This window comes from Rutilus rutilus, assembly GCF_951802725.1.
Source record: "Rutilus rutilus genome assembly, chromosome: 1".
Lineage (NCBI taxonomy): Eukaryota > Metazoa > Chordata > Actinopteri > Cypriniformes > Leuciscidae > Rutilus > Rutilus rutilus.
Window position 1 is genome coordinate 58,062,730 of NC_140209.1, and position 25,082 is coordinate 58,087,811.

The 25,082-nt window shown below is 37.2% G+C and overlaps 1 protein-coding gene across 1 annotated transcript; it reads right to left on the bottom strand.

Annotated features, from left to right (window-relative positions):
* Window positions 1–14,022: 14,022 nt before the first annotated feature.
* On the bottom strand, window positions 14,023–21,322 carry LOC311286685 (tripartite motif-containing protein 16-like protein). The gene is made up of 7 exons (XM_084402944.1): window positions 20,677–21,322; window positions 17,602–17,697; window positions 17,283–17,516; window positions 16,644–16,803; window positions 16,178–16,225; window positions 15,009–15,950; window positions 14,023–14,088 (listed from the first exon to the last, which is right to left on the bottom strand). The coding sequence occupies exons 1-6, from the start codon at window positions 21,247–21,249 to the stop codon at window positions 15,430–15,432; spliced, it is 1,632 nt and encodes a 543-aa protein (XP_084259070.1). The 5' UTR covers window positions 21,250–21,322; the 3' UTR covers window positions 14,023–14,088; window positions 15,009–15,429.
* Between the last annotated feature and the right edge of the window lie 3,760 nt (window positions 21,323–25,082).

Sequence of the window (25,082 nt, forward strand, 5' to 3'; positions counted from 1 at the left end):
TAGAGTTCATGTTTTTCATCCCTTGTGACCCAATATCTGAAACCTCAGGAAGTTCATCTTCATCCCTCATCTTCTGCATCACAATTTTCCTCACATTTTGAACACTATTTTCTCCACTACTAATGTAATTTTCTACATTTTCACTCCTTACATTGTTCACAACTGTTTTATTTCATTATTCAAAACCACACTATCCTCAATCTGTTCATTTTGTAATGAACCCTGTGTTTGATCATTTCATCTGAAAGGTACTTTTGATAGTAATAATAAAAACGGTAACACTTTAGAATACTGTTCCTTCATTAATGAATAACTACACAGGAACAAATGAGTAATGCACTATTAGCATTCTAGTAACTACTATTAACTAACAAGAAACTCTGATTAATGAATTAGTAAGTCACTGATTCTTGAGATAAGGGACAAAAGTACTTTTGAAAAGTGACAAACAAAAAATCGTCACTACATTAATATGAATTGGATATCTTCATAAACACGGGTCTCATCTTTCATACCATGAAAAGGAACAGGCTTTTATTTAACCACTTTTTATAAAAACACTTAGTAACTTGACATTTGTCAACTCTCTGACACATGCAAATATGTTTGTGTGTGTGTGTGTGTGTTTGATCCGTTCAACAACACTGTAAAATCTTTAAGTGTGTAGAAATGGTGTGCCTTAGCAAGGTTAACTGATAAATTGCATTGTATACACTTTTAATATTATTTTAGAAATTAGCCATTTTAAATTACCTTCATTTCATTTACTAATGTTTTCATTTTTAATATATACAATCAGTGGTTTTGTGCACACAAGACACTGATGCATGTAGATAAGTTGGTGTTTTAATGTATGAACTCAATTGAACAAAAGAAACATAAATTGTTTTATAAAAATGAAAAACCTCCATCTTACGGTATTGACACACAACTAACGGTGTTGACACACAATTGACAAACTAATCGAGAATCAAACTGATTAAAGATATTTACCTAGTTTTGACATGGCAAAGGGAGAGAGTATCAAACTTCAAACAAAGAGTACCTGGTGACAGAATCTTTAAGGCACACATGAAAATGTCAAAATGTTCCTGGTATCAAAAGAAAAAAGCAAATGTATCTGGAGGTCCTCTATTGCTCATCTATATTTGAACTGAACTGTAAATCTAACAACTGATTTGCAAGAGGACACATTAGGCTGAGAACTAACTAAGAAAGTTATGTAATAGTGTTAATAGTGTACAAATGTTGAAGTGTAACAGGATCCAGAATTCTCCTCATGTATTTAGTAAATATATAGAGAGAGTTTTATCTGTCATTACTGCCTTCAGTGTAGAGCCAAGCATTAGATATTTATATAATAGTTTGTCTAACCTGTGGGACTTGGGCATTGGACAAGAGGTGTTGAACATGCCTACGCTCTATGAAGTCCATAACATCAGGGGCTATGGCATAGAGCTCTCTGGTCCGGCTTGCTTGGAGGGGAAGAGCTGTCCTCGTCAGTATCAAAAGGACATCTTCCACTCCGTCAGCTTACATGTCAACACCGTCAGACAAAATATCTGAGAGAGTTGACAACATGTTTTTTCAACTTAATCATGTCTAGTAAATGGTAGTCATTTGGATTTTCCTCAGTTGCCAGCTGCCACTAAACCAAAATACCAACTTTTATTTCAAAATTCTTGATTTAAATCATCCCTACTTTGAAGACAGCGTTGACACATAAAAGCTGTGACCACAGGGATTTCAACTTGCTTGCTGAATATTTAAAAAAAATATGTAAAACTTACGGGACCATGTGTTGGACTGCTGCATCCATCAACAGAAAGAAGTCAAAGAGGGTCCTCAGGGTTAAAGCTGACCAAAATATGCCTGATTTATTTCTAATTTGAAAAATATCTGACGGAGTTGATGTGAATTGATGACAGATTTTGAAAGGCTGTTGTTAATGTATAATTAATGCAATGTTCACTTTAAGTATTTTGTGATATTTTAATAAGCCATCCAATTAACCTTATATTCATATTTGTGCATTCTGGGCATTTTAAAACGCTTTTTTTCTTCTTCTTTTTTCAATTTGATACTGTGACCTCTACGGAGGACGAGTTCATTTGCATGGACTTTCATAGTACAGTGCCGTTTTTTTATTAAAGAAACACTTCGACTTTTTGGGACTTTAGCTTATTCACCGTATCCCCCAGAGTTAGATAAGGCCATACATAACTTTTTCATCTCTGTGCGTGCCATAGCTCTGTCTGACGCACCCACCGCTAGCCTAGCTTAGCACAAAGACTGGAGGTAAACGGCAACGGTGTACGAATAACAAGGTCACATGAGACACAGCCATCTTCTAACCGTATTCACCTTATTTTCGAACGCGGAAGTAATGGGTCCAGTTTCCGGTTTTTGTGCGGCACTTCCGTTTCCTCGCTTCTCTGGGCTAACTAACGATATCGATCGCGAAGGATTATGCAGAGTTGACAGAAAAATGTTACACATGCCGTAGCAGATGAATACAACAAATAACTAAAGCCCCGCCTCACCCAGGTCGGGTACTGGACCTGGTTGAAAACACTCATGCATCTAGCTGGCAGATTGCCAAAACTTCGCCGGCGCCTTCAGCACCGCCCTAAACACGGTCGAGCCAACGCTGGACTAAGTTAATATATCTATGGAGGTAGGCTATTTTGTCATGTCAAATGTATTAATAATGTCATCAGAATGCAACCAAAGCACATGATAGCAATAAGTAGATCATAGATGGCTATAAATAATTATAAATCATACAAAATAAATGCCATGATGATCATGCCATGATGACTAGATTTTATACAGGGGTTACTATAATGATTTTGTTTCTCCTTGGAGTTTTTATTCAGACTTCGTAGCCCAGCCACTTTTCTGGTATCGGGTGGTCTTCTGTAGGTCTTGTGTTCACGAAATGAAAAGAACAAACATACGGTCGTTTCTTCAAATGGGCTGCGTGGCCTGTCCGTTATATCGGCTCCCATGTTAACCGGTTATTTAGAGCTTGCACACTGCCTGCGTGACACGCGCGTCTCAGGGAAAATGCGTGCATGCTAGAAATAGAATCGATGCCTATTTTTCACGCGACACGCAAGCGTTTTGGAAGCGTTTCCAGGCAAAATAGAATAGGAAAATATGTTCATTTTGATATGAATACATATTAATAAATGACATTTTGATGTTTGAATTTAGGTTTTGACATAAATGCAGATATAGCCTAAATGTAAAAATATATATATATATATTATCGATTTTCAAATATTGCACCTGTCAATACAGAACGAAATATTCTGTAGCCTATTTTGCCGTCAATACTGCCGACGTTGTCTTTGCTGCTATATATTTATGTTTAACATTAAGTGCCTTCCACAACTCTCTCCCCATATGTCGAATATATCACCAATGAGGCTTATCATGTCACCTAGCAGCAGCAACGCCTCGTCAGAGACGTTTCTGGTGTGCAAAGACATAGAAAACACCAGGGCCGTGCAGAGACCTCTGGAGGGGCAGGTGCTCAAAGTATAAAAGGGGGGCACATGGAACAAGGCTTTAAATGGGGCTGTGCTTTTCCTGGCTTAAAATGAGGCGGAGGTGGTAAAATCCTAATAATGTATTTTAATAATAAGATAATAAAATGTGTATTTTTTTGTAGATCATCATATAGCCTAATGTGTTTCCCACATTTTTGAAAATTTTGTACATTTTAAAGATAAATTCATTAATCTGGTGCACTTTGAGTCACCCGAATCTGCCCGAATCCACTGTTAAAAATAAATAATCCACCCGCAAACCGCCCATATTCTTTGATTTAGATATCTGCATCTGATCATCACATTACAATTATTCAAATTCTTAGTGTTAAGCATGATAGTATGGTAACATATCACACTGAAGTAGGCTGATTTAAAATGAACATTTAATTAAAATAAAAGTTCTTCTTTTGGCAAAATGACATTTCCTTAATAGCCTAAACAGAGGCTTTTCTCCCTTCAAACTTAAATTGTCAATGTTTCATTACATCACTGTTTGAAATCTCTAATTTCTTGTATCTTTTATAAAGGGCATCTTTCCCTTAATTTTATTAAATGTATGCTCCAACTTTCATTTCAAATTCTTAAATTTGATCAATATATTATAGTTATTATATTATAGTTACCAATCACATTAAATAATTTACATTGAAAAATTATAACTGTATTAAATTAGATTATTTTAAATATTTTTGAATATACAAAAATAAGGAATGTTGAAAAGATGATACTTTATGAAACTAAACCGCCAGTAGGAGGCGGCAGGCGACCGTTTTAATGAGCGAGTCATTGAGTCATTCATTCAAACGATTCGTTCAATCGGCTGATTTATTCAGAATGAGGCAGTTTGTGAATGGGTAATTGAATCTTTGACTTAACCGATTCGTTCAAAACGCTGAATCATTCAGTAATGCAACAAGTGTTGCTGTGAGATGCGCGATGGTTCTGCGGTGATATTTGTTTGGAACTATTTTCGCTGCTGAAACAGAACAAAAACAGTCATTGTGTCTAAAATGTAAGTGACTTAATTTTAACTATTTGTTTATTGACCTGTTATGAAATCAGTCTCGGTTTTAATCTTGATGGCATTCAGGAAAACAGTTACTTCTACAGCCTACACACTGCAATATAAACAACATCTCTGCATGCTCTCTTCACGTCATCCTTGTAAAATAATAATAATAAGTAAACAAACATCAAAATCACTTCGCTGAAAATGAAACGCCACTTACCAGCAGCCGCAGATTTTAAGATATCTTCTGGTACTGCGCGTAGCCGCGCGAAATTAAAGAATGTGCGTGCAGCGTGAGGAATCGTTCCGGATGAGTTCGTCAGGTGAAAGGTCATCATGTGGATCATTTCATTTACGGCTAAATTAATATTTATTAATTTTACTAATAGTTAGGTTGGGCAGGCATCCACAAAAGGGCCTTTAATTACAAAAAAAGGAGAGGAAATTTTGCCTTGACAAAAGGGCACTTTGGGCACCAAGGGGCAAAGGGGCAGGTGCTCGAGCACCCAACGCCCCCCCCCCCCCCCCCCCCCCCTCTGCACGTGCCTGGAAAACACCACGCAACAGAAACGCCACGCAGCCAGTGTGTCGCCGGTCGTATAGGGCGCCTGATTATTAAAATGTCAATAATTCGATGATTAAAACACTCCTGCTCCAAGTAAATCTTTCTTTTGTGCCAGTTATTATGACAACCTCTAACTGCACAAACAATCCCGGTCTTCCTCGAAGCCATAACGATGAGTTTGTTGTTACGAACAACGCTCGCCAGTGACCGGAAGTGCCTTACCGGAAGTCTCGCACAAAATACCGTCAACTGGCTGCGTCCGTATTTCCGTTAAAAATAAGGTGAATACATACTGGGAACTATATTTTCAGAAGGCGAAGCACTGCTACTTGGGCGGAGTGACTTGGCCAGTATGTATACGGTTAGAAGATGTCTGTGTCTCATGTGACCTTGTTATTTGTACACGCTGTGACTATACAAATCACAACATGTAAATAGGACAATGTTGGTGTTATTTTGTCACTTATTGGGAGCAGTTGGGTCATTTTTTTTTTTTTTTTTACAGATCGGGCTTTGGTCGGACTCGGGCTCATTTAGCTTTTCTCCTTTCATCGTGCCCATAAATTACGTATGGGCTACTGTATGAAATATTGTTATATTGATAATATTATAAATATGCAATGCAATATGCGATTACACGAGTAACACGACGCGCGTGCAATGCATTAGGTGACAGTTGACCATGCAGAGCATCAGGGAGAAGTTGGAGCGTGGGGAGTTACTAAAAGTTCCCAATACTTCAGGAAAAGCTGCATTTTGAAAGAGTTTTGATTTGATTACCACAACAAACAATGAGCCTGAAGCCTTCAACAGTGGATGCTATTCTTTTTCTTCACAACACTCGTGAATAAACAGTGAATGAGCGCCTACTCAGTTCAACAGATTTTTTTTTGTGATCAATTATTTATTTATTTTCTTACAATCATTATGTACACATGGAGAGGAAACACCTCCACAAGAAAAAAAAAAAAAACCTTTGGCTGATTACATCATCATTAAAAAATATAACAGAGGCACAGTAAAGTTTTGCTTATTCTGGAACCTGTTTCTTTTCTCCTCCCCATTTCCAACCCAGCCCGAACCCCCCCTCCAACCCCTAACTAGATTCGCTCAAGGTAATGAACAGTTAAAAAAAAAAAAGGGGAAACACACACACACACACACACACACACACACCTCTCGACCCTTTCCCACTGCCACCCGTCCATCCTTCCTCCATCATTATGATATCCACAGAGATCCGCATAACATCATAGAACACAGAACAGGACATTAAGTATTATGTATATTAGATAAATATCTCATACTTAAAAGTATCAAGCACATCCTGACTTCTTCCTTCAAGTTATAAAATCCACAGAGGTCAATACAATATTCTAGATAGTAATAACATAAAACTGAATAAAGAGTATGTACAACATGGAGCTAAGACATTTAAACATTACACATTGTATACATTAGATGCACATAAAAAAATAAAAAAATAAAAAACTGAACAGCATATATGTATGACAAATCAAGATGTAACCAAAAAAAAAGGGAAAAAGTCTGACCAAATCTACATCATTTCATTTATTTTATCTAATAGCTCTGACCAACAGTCAATATTAGAGGTATTGGCATAATGTAAACGTGCTGTAGAGAGCTCTAGCTGAACAATATCCCGGTAAGAAGAGAGCCATTTACTTACTAACAATGTATGTGGTGGTTTCCAGCGACAAACTATCATTCTTTGGCAGCTGTCAAACCAGCCAAAAGAAGACGCCTATTGTTAATAGTTAGCTTTAGAGACGATGTATCATTGAGCAGAAGCAAGCATGGTGAAGGAGGAATGGGTCCTTTGATAATACTAGACATGATGGATGAAACACTATGCCAAAATCTATTGACCTCTGGACACTGTCACACCATATGGTAAAAAGTAGCAATGGTATTGTCTGGACAAAAATCACAGTATGGGTTATCTCAAAGTTTCATTTGCTGTAATCTTCGCGGGGTTTGATAAGACCTATGGATTAATCTATAATGTATCATTTGATGATCAGGGTTTCTAGACGATAAGGATATGTTTGACCAAACCGCGCACCAGTCTGGGTCCTGGGAGATGTTAATATCTGTCTTCCAGAGTCTGATAAAAGATAAGGGCTAGTGTTAAGCTTTAGTTATAAACTTATATAACTCTGAGACAATACCATTAATTTTACCCTTAGTGTCAAAGATTACATGAAAGGGATGATTCCCCAACTCGATACCCCAAGGAACGCCCTGAGCACGCATTGCTGTGCGTAACTGTAAATAAAAATAAAAAGTGCCCGATAAATTATACGCTATCTCTAGGTCATGGAATGCACGAAGACCCTGTTCCCCTATAATGTCCTTGAGGACACAGACCCCTCTATTGCTCCACTTAGGGAACATAATTGGTTTCTTCTCAATTAAAAGTGAATGATTGTTGAAGATAGGGGATTGAGCGAAGAATGTGTTTGGGATTTTGCCAAATCGGTGGACTTTATGCCATACCGTTAAAAGATAAGAGATTATTGGTCCAAAATCACGTTTAACTATACTATGGGGTATATTAGAATATACCAGACTAGACAAACAATATGGATATATTAAACGTTCTTCAATGGGACGCCATGACACCAAAATCTCTGGATAGCAAGTGAGCGCAAAACAAAGCTCCAAGAATACCACTCAAAATTGGGCAAATTGACACCTCCTGATAATCTATGTCTGTGTAGAGTAGATGCTTTGATTCTGGGGTTTTTTCTATTCCATAAATAAGAACTAATGATTGAATGTAGCTTCTTCCAGTAACCACCCGGTGGAGCTAGGGGGATCACACTGCTCACAAAATTAACACGAGGCAACATACCTCTGTCTGTCTGTGTGTCTGTCTGTCTGTCTGTCTGTATGTGTGTGTGTCTGTTAACCGCATATCTCTCGAACCGTTAGTCCGATGGATTTCAAATTCGACATGGTGTCTTGCCACGGGCACGAGTAAGTGTTTGACGTTGTTTGGATGAGAAATGCAAAAGATATCGTTAAATATATCATTTTTAGAAGGTTGTGGTTTAAAAATAAACATTCTGACATAAACGCTCAGTAAGCTACACTGTTTACTTTTGAATATTATAGTTTGGTTCCAGAATGTGATAAATCCATTTTGATTAATTTGAGTAAAAATGTGTTTTCTTTACCAAGAAAGTGGCAAGATGAAAACCACTATTTTCTGTTTCAAACTTACACATAGCATCTTTACACATAGCAAAATTCAAATCCAGATTTTGATTTTCACAGACTTATTATAAAAAAGAAAAAAAAATTCCCAAAAATGCAATAAATTCATGACACTTTCTTTTCCAAAATGCAATTAATCCATTGAATCAATATAAAAGTTTTTTTTAATATGAAATATCTCCTGAACTTTTTTGTTCAGCGATCAGCTCACAAAAACTGATTTTGCACGGGCACTTTGCACTCTGCTCCCTGAATCAACGCGCTTATTCATTTGTGGATGTAAACTGAATCTATAAGTCAGCTATGCTGTTTACTTCTGAATATTATATTTCATTCTGGTGCGCTTAACGTTATCGCTACTGTGTAATAGTAGCCTATGCTATTCACCAACTAAGCATATCCTATTCAATGCGTTCACAGTCTCTTTCACGGGCATCATTTGTAGTGGCCTATACACAAACTGTTTGCTCAAGCATAGCGTTTTCTCGGAGTTCACTGTGTGCTTTCTACCATGCACAAATAAAAATGTCACTGAACTTTTGCTGTGTAATTGTAACAATGAGCACTCAAACACACCAAACCAACAATTACTAAAAACACACACAAAAACTGATTTTGCATGGGCATTTTGCACTAGTTCATCTTAATGACTGAAAGTCTGGACTGAAAAGAAGTAGGGAGCATCCCCCATCTATTCAAGTCACCCTCTACATTTTTTTGAACTTTATTATAGTTGTCAGCAGTTAACTGGTTGAGTGAGGGACTGATAGACACTCCTAGATATGTAAAACTACTAACAACTGGAATATCGAAAAGTGGTATCTGGTCATCCAGTCCCCCCAACAGCATAAAAGCCGATTTTGTCCAGTTTATTTTATAGCCTGAAATACTGCTGAAGTTCTCAAAAATTTTAAGAAGATGTGGAAGGGATTTAGAAGGATTTTTTTGTAAAAATGTAAATGTCATCAGCATACAAAGAGATGCAATGCGGTGTGTCTTGAATAATAATTGGTTCTAAAGCCTCCGACAGGACGATCTTGTAACTGGAAACCTAGCTGAGCAGTTGCTGCCCGTTATAACGACTGCAGAGGGGTTAATATTCAATAACTTTATCATGGAGATAAAGCTATCACTAAAACCCATGATTTGAAGGACAGACCACAAGTAACACCATTCCAGCCGATCAAAAGCCTTCTCAGCATCTAATGAAAGAATGGCATTTTGATCTTCTGAGTTCGAGGCAAAATCTATAATGAAGCAAGCGACGAACATTATCTGATGCTAACCTAGATTTAATAAACCCAGTTTGGTCATGGTGAATTAAATGGGGCATGTAGCGCTCTAAACGTGTAGCTAAGACCTTAGCGTAAAGCTTGACTTCACAGTTCAGAAGACTTAGAGTCCTATAGGAGGAACAGTCATGAGATGGCTTGCCCTTCTTAAGTAATAGAGATATTATTGCGATATTTGAACTGGCAGAAAAAGAGCCTTTATTAATAGAGAAATTAAGCATATTCAGCAATAGAGGTCCAAGCTGAAGCCAATAGGCCTCAAACAGTTCTGGTGGTATTCCATCCAGGCCCGGAGACCTGCCTCTGTTCATTGCTTTAATACAGTAGCTAATCTCAGTTCTTCCAACTGAATGGGTGCCTCTAAGGAACATACAGCTTCAGGAGGCAATTTAGGTAATTGTAATGATTGGAGGAATTCAGAACAGGCTTTATCATCATAAGGCACCTCTGACGTGTAAAGACTTTGATAGAATAGTTGAAAAGTATCATTAATGCGTACCGGGTCAGACGTTATATCCCCCTCTTTAGTCCTTATAGCTGAAATCTTTGCTAGGTCATAATTTTTCCTTCATTTATATATATATATATTTTTCTTTATTATATTTTTATTATTATTTAACGTTAGCCAGTTGGCGAAGAGTTCTTTGAAACGTTGTTCTTCAGTAAAGTTACTTGACATCAAAAAAAGGTAGGCCGTAAATCTTTATTTACCGCTGGATCACATTTGGCTATATAATATTCTCTACTGCATGCTTATGCTTCTCTGTAATGGACAGTCTGTATTAATATTTGTGGGCATAATTGTCGGTGGTGGTAGTTATGTTTGAGGCCTATAATAAAATTTTACCTAGTAGCGTGTGTGTGTGTGTGTGTGTGTGTGTGTGTGTGTGTGTGTGTGCGTCTAGCAGAGACAGCACGCATCAGAGAGTGCGCATCAGAGAAAGCTCAAAGTGATATTGATATTGATGTTGGTCTCGGGTCGGGTTCGGGCTGAAAAATTGCAGACGTTTTCGGGCTGGGGCCGGATTAGGGCTTGAACACTACGGGCCAGGTCTCGGTTAGGGCTGGATGTTTTGCCCCATGCAGGGCTCTAGGCAGTGTGCTAGCTGGAGCCGTTTACCTCCAGTCTTTGTGCTAAGCTAGGCTAGCGGTGGGTGCGTCAGACAGAGTTACGGCACGCACAGAGATGAAAAGGGTATGTATGGACTTATCTAACTCTGGGGGATACGGTGAATAAGATAAAGTCCCAAAAACTCGGCGTGTTCCTTTAAATTACTATGAAATAATAAAATATATACAAAACTAAGGGTCTAAACATACACAAGTCTTTCACATCCAACTTTTAAAGTCTTTTTAAATTAAATCATTTATTGTTTTTTGAGGCAAATTGCAACATTCTGATGGGGGACATTATTTCCCTTATTTCAAGAATCAGTGAAGTAATAGCGCTCAGTTTAATTTGGTAGTTCACTATTAGATAATCAATATTTTTCATACTCACTGAGGACTACTAAGAACTACTATATACAGATTAATTATTACTATTAATAATGCATAATGTACAATATAATGGTAACCCATTAGTAATGAATCAAGTGTTAATACATCCTTCTAAATGAGTTGCTAATTATTTGGATCAGTAATCTAAAGTGAAGATCATAGGAACACACTAGTAATGACTAAAGTGTTACCAAATCCATCAGAAGGAATTACTATTCAATATCTCATGAAAATCTCAAAAGCTTACCGTGACTTCAGTCAATATTAGGAAGTTATCAAGCTTTTCACTTTACAATACTGATCCAAATAATTACTAGTTCCTTTAGAAGGACTTAGTAACACTAACAAGTCATTACTAGTGGGTTACCGTTACATTTTATTATAAATGATGCACTATTTATGTTAATTATGAACCTGTATATAGTAGTTATCTGGGAGGTATGAAAATCAGAGTTTCTTGTTAGTAAATAGTAGTTGCTAGAATGTTAATAGTGCATTACTCATTTATTCCTGTGTAGTTATTCATTAATGAAGGAACAGTATTCTAAAGTGTTACCATAAAAACAATTTATGTATTTATGTTTCACTACAATAAAACTAAATGAATGTGATTTTCATCAAAACAAAGAGCTTGAGAAAAGAACAGATACACATTGTTACTTAACGAACACACACACACACACACACACACACACACACACACGTGCGCACTCTCTCTCTCACACACACACGCACACACACACACACACTGTTCTTACTGACTACATGAGGATTTAGAGGGGTTTTTTTAATTGCTAACAAGCATTGTTCAAAACTGAAGCCACATTTTCAAAACTCTTCCCACATTCTGCATTATCAAGATGAATCTTGGCCAAACAGTGAATCTCACCTCCAAAACTCACTCAGAACAACAAAACTCTTCATATATGTCTCAAAATAAACTCATTCCACCATAACACTGAACAATTCTCATTCAGAAAACATACATTTCACTCATAACAGACTGACCTAAAATCACTAACAACAGGGAGCGTTTCATAAACGTTGAACTTTTATTTTAAAACGTTTGAATGTTTTTTCCCCACATATGTATTCATTATATGATAAGAATAAGACCTTTTCATTTGATTGACTGTATTACAGCATAAAGAATGAATGAGAAATGCAGAAGTTTTTTCTATATCTTTAAATATAGTCATTAACATGCAAAAAAATTAAAGTTGAAACAACAACAAAATCCTGAAGCAAAAAAAATCTAAAAGCATGTCTAGCACACTGTAATGGCGTATGTGCAGTATTGGAGTCCAGCTGTATCCAGAGGCCTTTCTGTGTGGAGTTTGTGTGTTCTCTCCATGATGACGTTGGTTTCCTCTGGGATTCTCACACAATCCAAAGACATACAGGACAGGTGAAGTGGAGACTGTGTGTGTGTTTGTGTGTGTGTGTGTGTGTGTGTGTGTGTGTGTGTGTGAATATGAATATGAATGTGTGTGTGTGTGTGTGTGTGTGTGTGTGCGTGTGTGTGTGTGTGTGTGTGTGTGTGTGTGTGTGTGTGTGTGTGTGTGTGTGTGTGTGTGTGTGTGTGTGTGTGTGTGTGTGTGTGTGTGTGTGTGTGTGTGTGTGAATATGAATGTGTGTGTCTCATCCTGTGATGGACCGGCCATTCTGTCCAGGGTGTTTTCCTGCCTCTGACCCGAGACGCTGGGAAAGACTCCAGCTTCCCCACGACCCTACAGGACAAGCTTCACTTCTGGAAAATGTCTGGAATAGTCGGATGAATGTATGGATGTACAGTACAGTGAGGATTCTAGTCCTCCCTCTCTCTGCCACTCTTCTTTCCTCAGTTTCCATGATCCAGACTAAAAATAGGACTGAAATTAGTTGTTTGTAATAATTATTATTTAATTTCATTGTAAATATTCTGCTAATATTTTATATTTCAATATAATCCCTGCAGAAATGCACAGTTTGCCATAATTCTGATTTGAATGAGCTTTGATCAGTTTTGAAAGCAGTGGAAAAATCTAAAATGCAAATATATAGTTTTGCAGAAGGTGAAATATGAATGACAAAATTGTTAGTGGATTTTGGGAAATGTGGCCATTGAATGCATTTTGTGTGAAAGTGTTGCACCCCTGGAAAAGGGGAAAATAGACGTTATAATAGACGAGAAGACACGGACTCGTTGTCTGTGCGTCAAGCTGTATTTACTTGTGAACTAATTTCTTTCTTTTTCAACACAATATTTTGTATACATTAGTTCACATTAATATGCAGACGAAATCAGCAATGCTTCAATGTATCTTCAGTGTATCGCAATGTATTACAACAGTCACCATAACTGTAATTTAAATACATTTTTTGTACACATTTTTATAACTTCACTTTTATAACTGTGAATTTGTATAAGCACTAAACTCCATTTTTAATATTCAGTTCTTTATCAACTTTTCTATAACTTTGACACTAAAATAAAATGTAACACTATTTCAGCAGTCAATTACCAATAAACAGATTAACCATGAAATACAAAAAAACAACATGGACTATATGTTCCACATAACATTTGCTCATTTTCTCCTAACCATTTCAGTTAATAAATGGTTAACTTTTACATTACAGTTAAACAAGGACATAAGATACATTCAGTTTTGCCCACAATTTCCTCGTGGTTAGCGTGTCAAACACGATAATTAAGCCATCAAAAACCTCACATTTTTCACATATGTTCAGAGAAATAACCAGCTTTACAACCACTGTATAGTCTTAACTCATGACAGAAATGCAATAATTAATAGTCTATACCTGGAAAGGGGGAAAATAGACGCTATAATAGACGAGAAGACACGGACTCGTTGTTGTCTGTGCGTCAAGCTGTATTTACTTGTGACGCACAACACAGTTTGTGTCAGCTACTGCCTGCAGCCTAGAGGTCTGCACTCCCGCGGGAGTCCCGCGGGACGCGACGCAAAACAGTGCGGCGCGGGACAAATTTTGAAAGGTCATTGCGGGCGCGGGCGGGATGATCCGGTGCACTTGCGGGTGCGGGCGGGAGGGATGATACGCTGCACTCCCGCAAATTAAATATTAGTGTAAAGTAAAATATATAAATGGTTAAAGTAGCGTTCATAATTTGTACTTGTGAGAGAGATTCTGTTTGTCAGCAATAAAAACGTTTTAAGCAATCTAAACTTGTGGATGTTGTCGTTTGGGGTAGAGGGGGGCGTAATCTCACGCACACTTGTTTAGAGACAATTCCTTCCCGCTGCTCCGTGTTCGAATACTTCATTCAAGTTCAAAATAGACATCATGGACGAGGAACAGACTCAGAGCACCTCAGATATAGCCCTAAGCGCTTACAGTGTAAATCGTCAACCGCTGAACTTTTAGTCATCCTAACAACAAACAGAGCATTGCGTAATGTAGTGCATCAGAGCAGCATCAAGAATATCAAGTGCGCAACGCTGCTCAACGCTGCAAAAAAGCACATCGCTTTAATGCAAAATGGAAAAATATAAATAAAACTGTAATATGCACATGATTAGGTAATCACGGCTGCTGTAATCTTATTCACATTTCTTTTTCTGATTAATTGTTTTGCTCTATGAGAGACACAATTTAACAAAATTATTCGGGGCTAAAAACGTCCTAGCGCCGCCCCTGATCCTGCCTGCCGTCTTGCGGGCATTTGCGGGCGGGAGCGGGACATAATATCACAGATGCGGGCGGGAGCGGGACTAAAAATGACAAATCTTTGCGGGAGCGGGCGGGAGCGGTACTAAACACTGCGGGAGCGGGCGGGAGCGGGACTGAAAATTGTGTCCCGCGCAGGTCTCTACTGCAGCCTTTGGTTTCGCCCTAGTGGACATTTCTTGAATTACAATTTATTTTTCTCCAGTTAACCAACAAAACAACAATTAACTCACATACCATTTTGTTTAGTATTGCATAAATCATATTGATATTTTTAACCACACTACAAAAGCAATGAAAAAATATTCAGTTTGGCATAGACTTCTGTTTCACTGAATGTGTGAAGAGTTTTGAAGATGAGGCTTCAGTATCGACCGATGCTTGTTAGCAATAATAATAAAAAAAATAATAATAATGCACACATTTATTCTGATGTGTTATTTCAGTAGCAGAAGTTCAGCTATATTTATGAAAATTAAAATAAGAGTCTCTGTAACATCTCACTGTTACTGATTTATCAGCTCAAAGTATTCTGGGTAAAATCTCTCTACAGTCTATTCTGAAACATCAACACAGTTTCACTGATGATCCACAATCAACATAAAACCCAGGATAGAGCGTCTGAGTGAATGTGGTCTGGACTGTGTGGATGAGGCTCATTGTGTCAGAGACGCTGTAGAAGGACAGAGTTCCTGCACTGTGATCCACATACACTCCTATTCTTCTGCTGATGGGCTTTACAGGGAGAGAAGTCTCTATGTTATTGTGCCAGAATGAATATCTGGAGGAAGAGCAGAACAAACTCCAGGACTGACCATTACGTCCAAACACACACTCATAACCCCATCCCTTCCTGCTGATGCTCTTATATGACACTGATATATACACATATTCACCACTGCACTCAATCTCCCAGTAACAGCGTCCACACACACTCTCTCTACACAACACCTGACGCCACCGATCAAATCTGTCTGGATGATCAGGATACGACTGTTGTGTGTTAGTGTGAGTAATCACTCTGTTCCTCTCAGACAGACTGAGGTATTCATTCACTGTGTTCAGATCCAGAGTCAGCTGATGGGAATCTGATGGAGAGAAAACACATCAGAATCAGGAATTATGAATCTGTCTGATCTTTTAATGTATCTGAACAATGTATCATCAGTGTCTCAGTGCAGCTGATCAGATATCCTGTGCAAATCATCATTTACATGATCAATTATAAAACTCTTCTATCATGTTTATTTCTCCTTCTACAGGAAGAACATGAACACATTCAGTGAGTTTTTCTGCTTGTTTCTCAGTGACTTACATTGTAGGAAGTCGTTCCTGGTCTTGGGATTCATGTTGGTGAATGTGACTGTGGAAATAAACAGACATGAACAGTGTGAAGAGAAATGACAAGATAAAATACATCCATTTCTAAGACGTTTCTAATCTGATATTAGATGATGCAGGACTCATTTCTGAGAACAGAAGAATCTCCAGATGCCTCATATATAAAACACACGTATCGGATTCAATCCTAAATTTCAATGGATTTCAATTTCAATACATACATAAGTATTTATTACTTCTAAACCATCAAGGGATGTTTGTGGCTGTTCTGTAGAGTTGATGAACTTGAATTAAAGATGAACTGTGATTTATAAAGTGGGATGCGTTTAGGAAAAATATTTGTATGTTTTATAAATCATAGGAACATTTCAGAAACTGTTGTACGTTCATATTTCGGATCATTCTCCACACGTCTGTATAAACGAGGCGCAGGACTTTACCTCTATCAGAGATCTTCTTGAGCTCCTCTTTGCAGAAATCCTCCAGTTTGTCTCTCAGCTGACGGACAGATTCTCTCACGCCATCAAAAGAGGAGAGAGAACTGAAGGAAACGTCGGGTTCGTCTGTAGATTCAGGAGGTGCTGAGAGAGACTGGAAACTCTACAGAAAACAGAAATCAAAACTCATCATCTCCACACTTCAGCCAATAACCTGCACTATATCAGATCTGAGCGGCTCTTGTTGACTTCACTTCTCTTCAGTGACTCGCTTCAATCCAGCACTTTCACACAATCAGCACATTCTTCTCATATTCATCATTTAATGCTACAAACTCTAGTATTTCACACTTACACTCCTTGTGAAAAAGAAAGTACCGTACTTGTAACAGAAATAATAAACCTTAAAAAATATAAGTGCAGATTGGCTGTTGTTTTCAGAAACTTAATTGCATGTTATTTGCAGTTAAATGAATGTGGTATAGTTTAATGTTTGTATTAAATGCAAATAGCTGAGCTTTAGAGTGTTTTTTTTTTTTTTTTGCCCTGCTTAAGTTAGTCTCATTCTGCTCTCATGAAATGTTTCTCTGTGAGTCTCTTGCTCAAGTCCACTATGATCCAGTTCTTCTAGATCTCTGTTACCTGCAGGAACTGGATGTGATGGTGTGTGTGTGAAAGCTGCTCCAGCTCAGCGTCTCTCCTCCTCAGATCATTGATCTCCTGCTCCAGTCGCTCCAGTCGTCCTTCAGCTCGACTCACTGCAGTCTTTTCCTGATCTCTGATCCGCTGTGTCGCCTCAGAGCGGCTTCTCTCAATGGAGCGGATGATCTCAGTGAAGATCTTCTCACTGTCCTCCACTGCTGTCTGTGCAGAGCGCTGTTACACACACATCACAATCACACAGTGAGTTCAGTGAGTCCAAACTGAGACGTCTCACACTTCTCTTCTTCTCCAGACTCACCTTATGAGACTCCACAGCCTCTCTCAGCTGATGAAGATCTTTCTGTCTCTGCTGGATTCTCTGACGGATCTTCATCTGCGTCTCCTTCAGCTGTTTCTGGAGGACAAACCAATAACAGCGAATGACACATAAAACTACTATCACACAATAAGGGTTAAAGATCTAGCATGGCGAGTTTATACTGTAGGTTCAAACCACAGATCAGTGAAGTTTGATGTTATTGACGTCATCATCTTTGATTTGGGCTCTGCGTACATGAGTTGATCAATGATTTGATTTGATTTGTGAATCAAAATTGGTCCTTTTAAAAAAAAAAAAAACTTAAAAGTAGCATTCCTTTAAAAAAGTATATGTGAATAATATAGGCTACTTTAAAAGAATATACTTAAGTGTGAACTGAACGTAATGTTTACAGACACGTAGTTGCATGTTAATTGCCATTGCATGAAAATGTATTATAGTTTAAATTTAAAGCAATTAGCTGAACTTAACTGGAATTTTTAAGTACTTCATATGTCATTTCATAATTCTATTGTGTTTTAAATATAGTTAAACTGTACTGTCATATGTACAGAAAAGCATTTATGATAAACTAAAATATACTTTAATAATGTTGTACATTAAAAATATATTAACTTTAAATATATTGAATAACACACTACAGTTGTAATTATAATCAAGTACTTTGGTATGTCAATCAACACATCAAAATAAGTGCACTTCTTTAAAGCATGACAAAAGAGTCACATTGAAATATTGAATATTAAAATGCACTTTAAAGTAAAACTTTTAATTTGACATTCTTTCATATTCATATAAGTGAAACAGTCATGAACATTTACTCTCTTTAAGTGCACTTAAATGGCCTTTCATTTCATTAATATTATATTTTCTGCAAGTACAGTTTTTATTTTAAATATACTTTTAATTTGAAGTAAGTGCATGTTAATACAATTAGCCTAATCACACTTCATTTTTAAACACTAGGGGGCGGTTTCCCGAACAGAGATTAAGCCTAATCCTAGACTAAAATTGCCCTTTAAACCAGATTAACAGAAATCTGCTTTCTCGGTCAAGGCTTTAAATAGTCCTAGATTTAGTTTAGTCCAGAGTTTAATAAGCTGATTTCCTGGAGGAAGACTAGAGTTACTCCAGGACTAAATCGATGCTTAAATTAAACCTACCAGGAGGCAGGTTTAACTTCAGATTAACATTGTGTTTCAAAGTGGACATGTGTATTACTTGGATACACACACACACACACACACACACACACACACACACACACACACACATATATATATATATATATATATACACCGTTCAAAAGTTTGGGGTCAATAAGATTTATAATGTTTTTAAAAGAAGTCTCTTCTGCTCTCCAAGGCTGCATTTATTTGATTCAAAATACAAACAAAAACAGTAATATTGTGAAATATTATTCCAATTTAAAACAGCTGTTTTCTATGTGAATATACAGTAAAGTGTCATTTATTCCTGATCAAAGTTGAATTTTCAGCATCATTATTCCAGTCTTCAGTGTCACATGATCCTTCAGAAATCATTCTAATATGATGATCTGATGCTCAATAAACATTCATTATTATGATCAATGTTGAAAACAGTTGTGTACAATTTTTTTTCAAACTTCTTTGATGAATAGAAAGTTCAAAAGAACAGCATTTATTTAAAATAGAATATTTTCTAACATTATAAATGTCTTTACTGTAACTTTTGATCAGTTTAACTCATCCTTGATGAATAAAAGTATTGATTTATTTTATTTCTTTCTCCTAAAAATAAAATAAAAATTCTTACTGACCCCAAACTTCTGAACGGTAGTGTTTAATGTTACAAAAGCTTTAGATTTCAGATAAATGCTGTTCTTTTGAACTTTCTATTCATCATAGCATCATGAAATAAAAATGTAAATAGCTGTTTTCAACATTGATAATAATCATAAATGTTTCTTGAGCATCAAATCATCGTATTAGAGTGATTTCTGAAGGATCATGTGACACTGAAGTAATCAAAACACTGGAGTAATGATGCTGAAAATTCAGCTTTGATCAGGAATAAATGACACTTTACTGTATATTCACATAGAAAACAGCTGTAAAATTGGAATAATATTTCACAATATTACTGTTTTTGTTTGTATTTTGAATCAAATAAATGCAGCCTTGGTGAGCAGAAGAAACTTATTTTAAAAACATTAAAAATCTTCCTGACCCCAAACTTTTGAACAGTAGTGTATATATATATATGTATATGTGTGTGTGTGTGTGTGTGTATATATATATATATATATATATATATATATATATATATATATGTGTGTGTATATATATGTGTGTGTGTGTATATATATATATATATGTGTGTGTATATATATGTGTGTGTGTGTGTGTGTGTGTGTGTATATATATATATATATATATATATACATTACAAACAGACTTCCAGCATTTCTTTTCTTTTATTCCATAGCTGGTGTATGTAGTTTATTTAGCTTGCTTAAAATCATTTTCTCTTGTTTAGTACATTTTTTTTTTGATTGCAGTCTTTTTCTGATTCCATTGTTTCCTTGGATTTGCTTCTCAGTTCTATGCAATTTTAAGCTTTTCTTGGTTCATTCCATGTTTAATAGGCAACCTCTATCACGCTAATTCAGATTAGCACAGTTGGTTTTAAATTAATCTGGTTTATTTTAGTTCAGGACTCCATAGTCCAGGTGTAACTAATCCGTACTTAAACTGTGTTACAGAAAGCCATTTTTTAAGACACGATTAACTATTCTAGATTAAGGCCTACTCCTGGCTTAATTTAAACCCTGTCCGGGAAACCGCCCCCTAGTGTTTAAGATTAATTATATGTTTTTTATCCTTTTTGGAGCTTGTAACTTTTGTACCCCATTGACTTTCGATGTATAGAGTAAAATAGACATTCTTCAAAATATCATCTTTACAATCTACAGAAGAAAGTGAGTCAAACTGGTTTGGGACAACATGAGTAAATGAGTGAGTAAATGAAGACACTTTCATTTCTGCGTGATCAATCGCTCTCAGTTCATACCTGTTTCTCTGTCCTCTGTGCCGCAGTTGATACAGTTTTGTGGTTTTTATGTTCATACTCTTTACACCGCACACAAATGCATTCTTGATCAGTGACACAGAACATTTCTAGCTCTTTATCATGTTTACGGCAGATCATGTCCTGCAGTCGTCCAGTGGCATCAATCACTTTGTGTGGTTTACGAGAGTGATATTCCTCATGACGGTCTAAATGAGTTTGACAGTAAGATTCCTGACACACCAGACAGGACTTGACGGCTTTGTATTTTCTTCCAGTACAGACGTCACACTCCACGTCTCCAGATCCAGCGTAACAGTCAGCAGGAAGTTTAGTCTTCTTCAGTTTCTCCACCATTTCAGCCAGAATGGTGTTTTTAGCTAAAGCAGGTCTTGGACTGAAGGTCTGTCTGCACTGAGGGCAGCTGTAGACTCTCTTCTCATCCTCCTGATCCCAGCAGCCTGTAATACAGATCTTACAGTAACTGTGTCCACAGGGAATGGCCACTGGTTCCTTCAGGAGATCCAGACACACTGGACACATGAACTCATCCTGAGAAAATTTGGCTTCTGCCATTTTACTGTATGAATACAGAGAGACACAAACACACAACAGCTCAACAACACTTCAGTTTCTGTTTCTCTGAACTGAGGAGCTGAAATAGTTTCCTGGTTCTGTGTTTGAGTGACGTGTGTAATATAGGCGTGTCTGTAAAGCAGCTTCCTCATTCACACACACACACACACACACACACACACACACACACACACACACACACACACACACACACACTTTACTGCTGTGTTTACTGTATGTGTCCTTCAAGTGGAGTTGAAAATATCATAATTACGAGTTCAAAGCTCATGAATGACTGAGTGAAGATTTAGGCTACTCACGAATGCATATGTCTATATACTGTGTCAAAGTAATGTCAATATGTCAAAATGTACAGTTCTAAGATAACACAGATCATGCTAGCTAACATCATGTATTAATTTAGGCACAAACGATGAGCTCATTAACCCTTTCCCCACCAGAGACTTTAAAAAAAATTGCAACTGCCAGCGTTATTGATCATTTTCAAAAAACTTTCATGGCCCCAAGAATATTTTGTTGAATGAATATCTGAACATACAATATATCAAAATAAATAACAGATCCTCCAGCTTTAGGCATCATTTTTTTATCCACACTTAAATGTGGGTAAGTTTCATAAAAACAACATTTTAAACAAAAATGTTTTCAAAGACTACAACGTGTTGATTTTATCGCTTCTTTCTGCTTCTTGTTTTGCCTGTGTTTTGATCATAGACAGTAAAATAAAGGTTTTGATCAGGAGATTCTGTCCTCTTTCAGAAGATGTGTGATAGCGCCAGGGCCGGATTGGGACACATTTTCAGCCCTGGAGTTTCATGCCTTAGACCGGCCCACTTTAGTTCCCGACTGACTATTAAAATAATGTAATTAAACCCTCAGTATAAGGCCCAATCTTTCAAGGGCTATCTGGCACTTCCCCCAATATGAAGCTTGTTTCCGCCACAAAATAAAAATAAATAAATGATAATTGCGACTTTTTATCTCACAATTGCGAGTTTACATCTCGCAATTCTGACTTTATTTCTCAGAATTGCGAGATACAAAGTCAGAATTGCGTGAAATAAACTCACAATTGTGAGATATAAGTCCTATTCTAAGGGGGGGAAAAAGACGGACTTTTATTTTTCTCAGAATAGTTTATCTCACAATTCTGACTTTATAACACGCAATTGCGACTTTATATCATGCAATTCTGACTTTATATCTCCCAATTGCGTGTTATAAAGTCAGAGTTGCGTGATATAAAGTCACAATTGCGAGAAAAAAAGTCAGAATTCTGACATTATAACATCGTAATTATAATTCATCGTATTTTTCAAAAATATCATTTTCTATTCAGTGCAATATCAGTACACAGGGTTTTATAAATACAGAGGTCCCAAAAGTGATCTAGGGGGTTCGGGGGCATATTATTTTTCCACTGTCATTGGCAAAGAACATCTGACTGTGTTAAATAGGAATCCATTGTAATAAAGTTATTCTCATTATTATGCAATAGGCTATTGCTCTACCTGCTCTCCTCTCTCATCTCCATCTCCTTCTCTCGTTCTTCTTCTCTCAGTCTCTTTATCTTTACCTGTAAATCTACCCTTCCTGAAGATGAGCTTAGATTGATACAGTCTTTGTAAAGTGATTATTTATGTCGGTCGTTTAAAATTTCTATCGTAAAACAGCCGTTTAGTTTAGCCACTTGCACCTTGTCTCGTGAAGCGTCGCGTTGGGATTCGCGCGCGGCCGCGGCTCGCGCTTCTGTGAACTTAAATCCCGCTTGCTTTGATCGGTCATCTCAAACATTTTGCCATTGCCGACGAGCGGTGTTTGAGTGCTGAAGCAGCTCAGATGATGAGGTCGGTTATCGTCGCGATATGCGAATCATTGCAGCAGGTAATATTAGGCAATTATTTCACAACGTTCATACACTCAGGAAAAATGACCGAGGTCCGGATCTCGGAGACCTCAATGGTCGGTACGGCCCTGACTCGTAGGCTATTGGCCGCTTTAGTTTCTAGAGATATTTTATTATTCTGGCCTTTTCAGCGCCGCCTTTGCACCTATAGGCTATTATCCATGTTTTGTATCTCTTATTTTTTGTTCGCACATCTCTAACAAAGTGACTTTATTTTTATTTTTTGTGGGGCTGCGATAAAATAATAATAAAAAAAAATTGTGGGGCTGCGCTATGACTGGACCCATAAGGAAAGCATTCAACCCAGTGCCATGACAACACCGGCCCTCCTGGCCAATAAAACAGACCGGCCCACCGGGAATTTTCCCGGTTCTCCCGATTAGCCAATCCGGGCCTGGATAGCGCCCCCTACCGTATAACAGTGAAAACACGGAAAACTGGAAAATTCCGTCAGTGGAAAGAGTTAAAGCAATTATTACAAGCTGTGATCATAATGATTACAATATACAGAAAATTTGGCAGTTTTGTATGTTGATTCAGAGTTGGCATCATCTGATGTCCTCGCAGGGGTTGGCGTCCTCTCTTCACGAGTGTTGGATCATCTGAAATCTTCATAAGAGGCTGGATCCAAACTGGAGCTGGCGTACTCAGGATCCCGAGGTAAAAACAGAAAAGCTAATGGAAAATAATCAGCGGAGCTGCTGTTCATAATATTTCAAGTAATAGATAATCATGTTGTTTTTGATCTGATAACTGGAGAATAAGGTTATGAGGTGCATGTGAATGATTGGATAAAGAGATGTGTCTTTAATCTAGATTTAAACTGGGAGAGAGAGTCTGAGCCCTGAACATTATCAGGAAGGCTATTCCAGAGTTTAGGAGCCAAATGTGAAAACACTCTCCCTCCTTTAGTGGACTTAGATATCCTAGCTACTACCAGAAGCCCAGAGTTTTGTGATATTAAAGAGTGATGGATTGTAGGGTGATAGAAGATCAGTTAATACACAGGAGGTTAAACCACTTAGGGCCTTATAGGTCAGTAGCAATACTTTTAATCTATACAGAACTTAATAGGTAACCAGTGTAGAGATGATAAAATAGGGGTTATATATGGTCATATGTTCTTGCCCTGGTAAGAATAGCAGCTGAACTTTGCACTAACTGTAGCTTGTTTATTAAGGATGCAGGACAACCAGCTAGTAATGCATTACAGTAATCCAGTTTAAAGTTCATGAATGCATGAACTAACTTTTCTGCATCAGAAACAGATAGCATGTTTCGTAGCTTAGCAATGTTTCTGAGGTGGAAGAAGGCTTTTGTAACATATTAAATATGATTTAAATATGAATATGAAATATATAATATGAAGTTATCTAATATACAGTTGTGGTCAGAATTATTGGCACCCCTGGTAAATATGATCATAGATGGCTGTAAAAATGAATCTGCATTGTTTATCCTTTTAATCTTTCATTTATAAAAATAGCAAAAATCTAACCTAAAATAATTACAATTATGGGTAAAATCACATTATGAAATAAACATTTTTCTCCAAAACAAGTTGGCCACAATTATTGGCACCCCTAGAATTGTTTAGGAGTAAAATGTCTCTGAAGTATATTCCCATTAATATTTTCATTTTTAGCACACCAGGGTGACTAGGAACGTGACATTGTCACGTTGTCACAGGTAGGCTACGATCTAAACCACTTTAATGCCTGTCCCTGAATACCAGTGTAATTTTGTTATCCATTTAAGAGAATGTCATGATCTATAGTGTTGAACACAGCACTAAGATCAAGTAAAACTAGTATTGAGATGCAGCCTTGGTCAGAAGCTAAAAGTCAGTCATGATGGGGCCTGAATCCTGAATTAGATTTTTCATACAGTAGTGATTGCTATCAGG

Coding starts and splice junctions, on each gene's coding strand:
- LOC311286685 (XM_084402944.1), bottom strand. CDS start 21,249: ATGGCAGAAGCCAAATTTTCTCAGGATGAGTTCATGTGTCCAGTGTGT. Junction 17,698..20,676: donor CACAGAGGACAGAGAAACAG/GTATGAACTGAG, acceptor TTTGTCCTCCAG/AAACAGCTGAAGGAGACGCA. Junction 16,226..16,643: donor CAAGAAGATCTCTGATAGAG/GTAAAGTCCTGC, acceptor TTATTTCCACAG/TCACATTCACCAACATGAAT.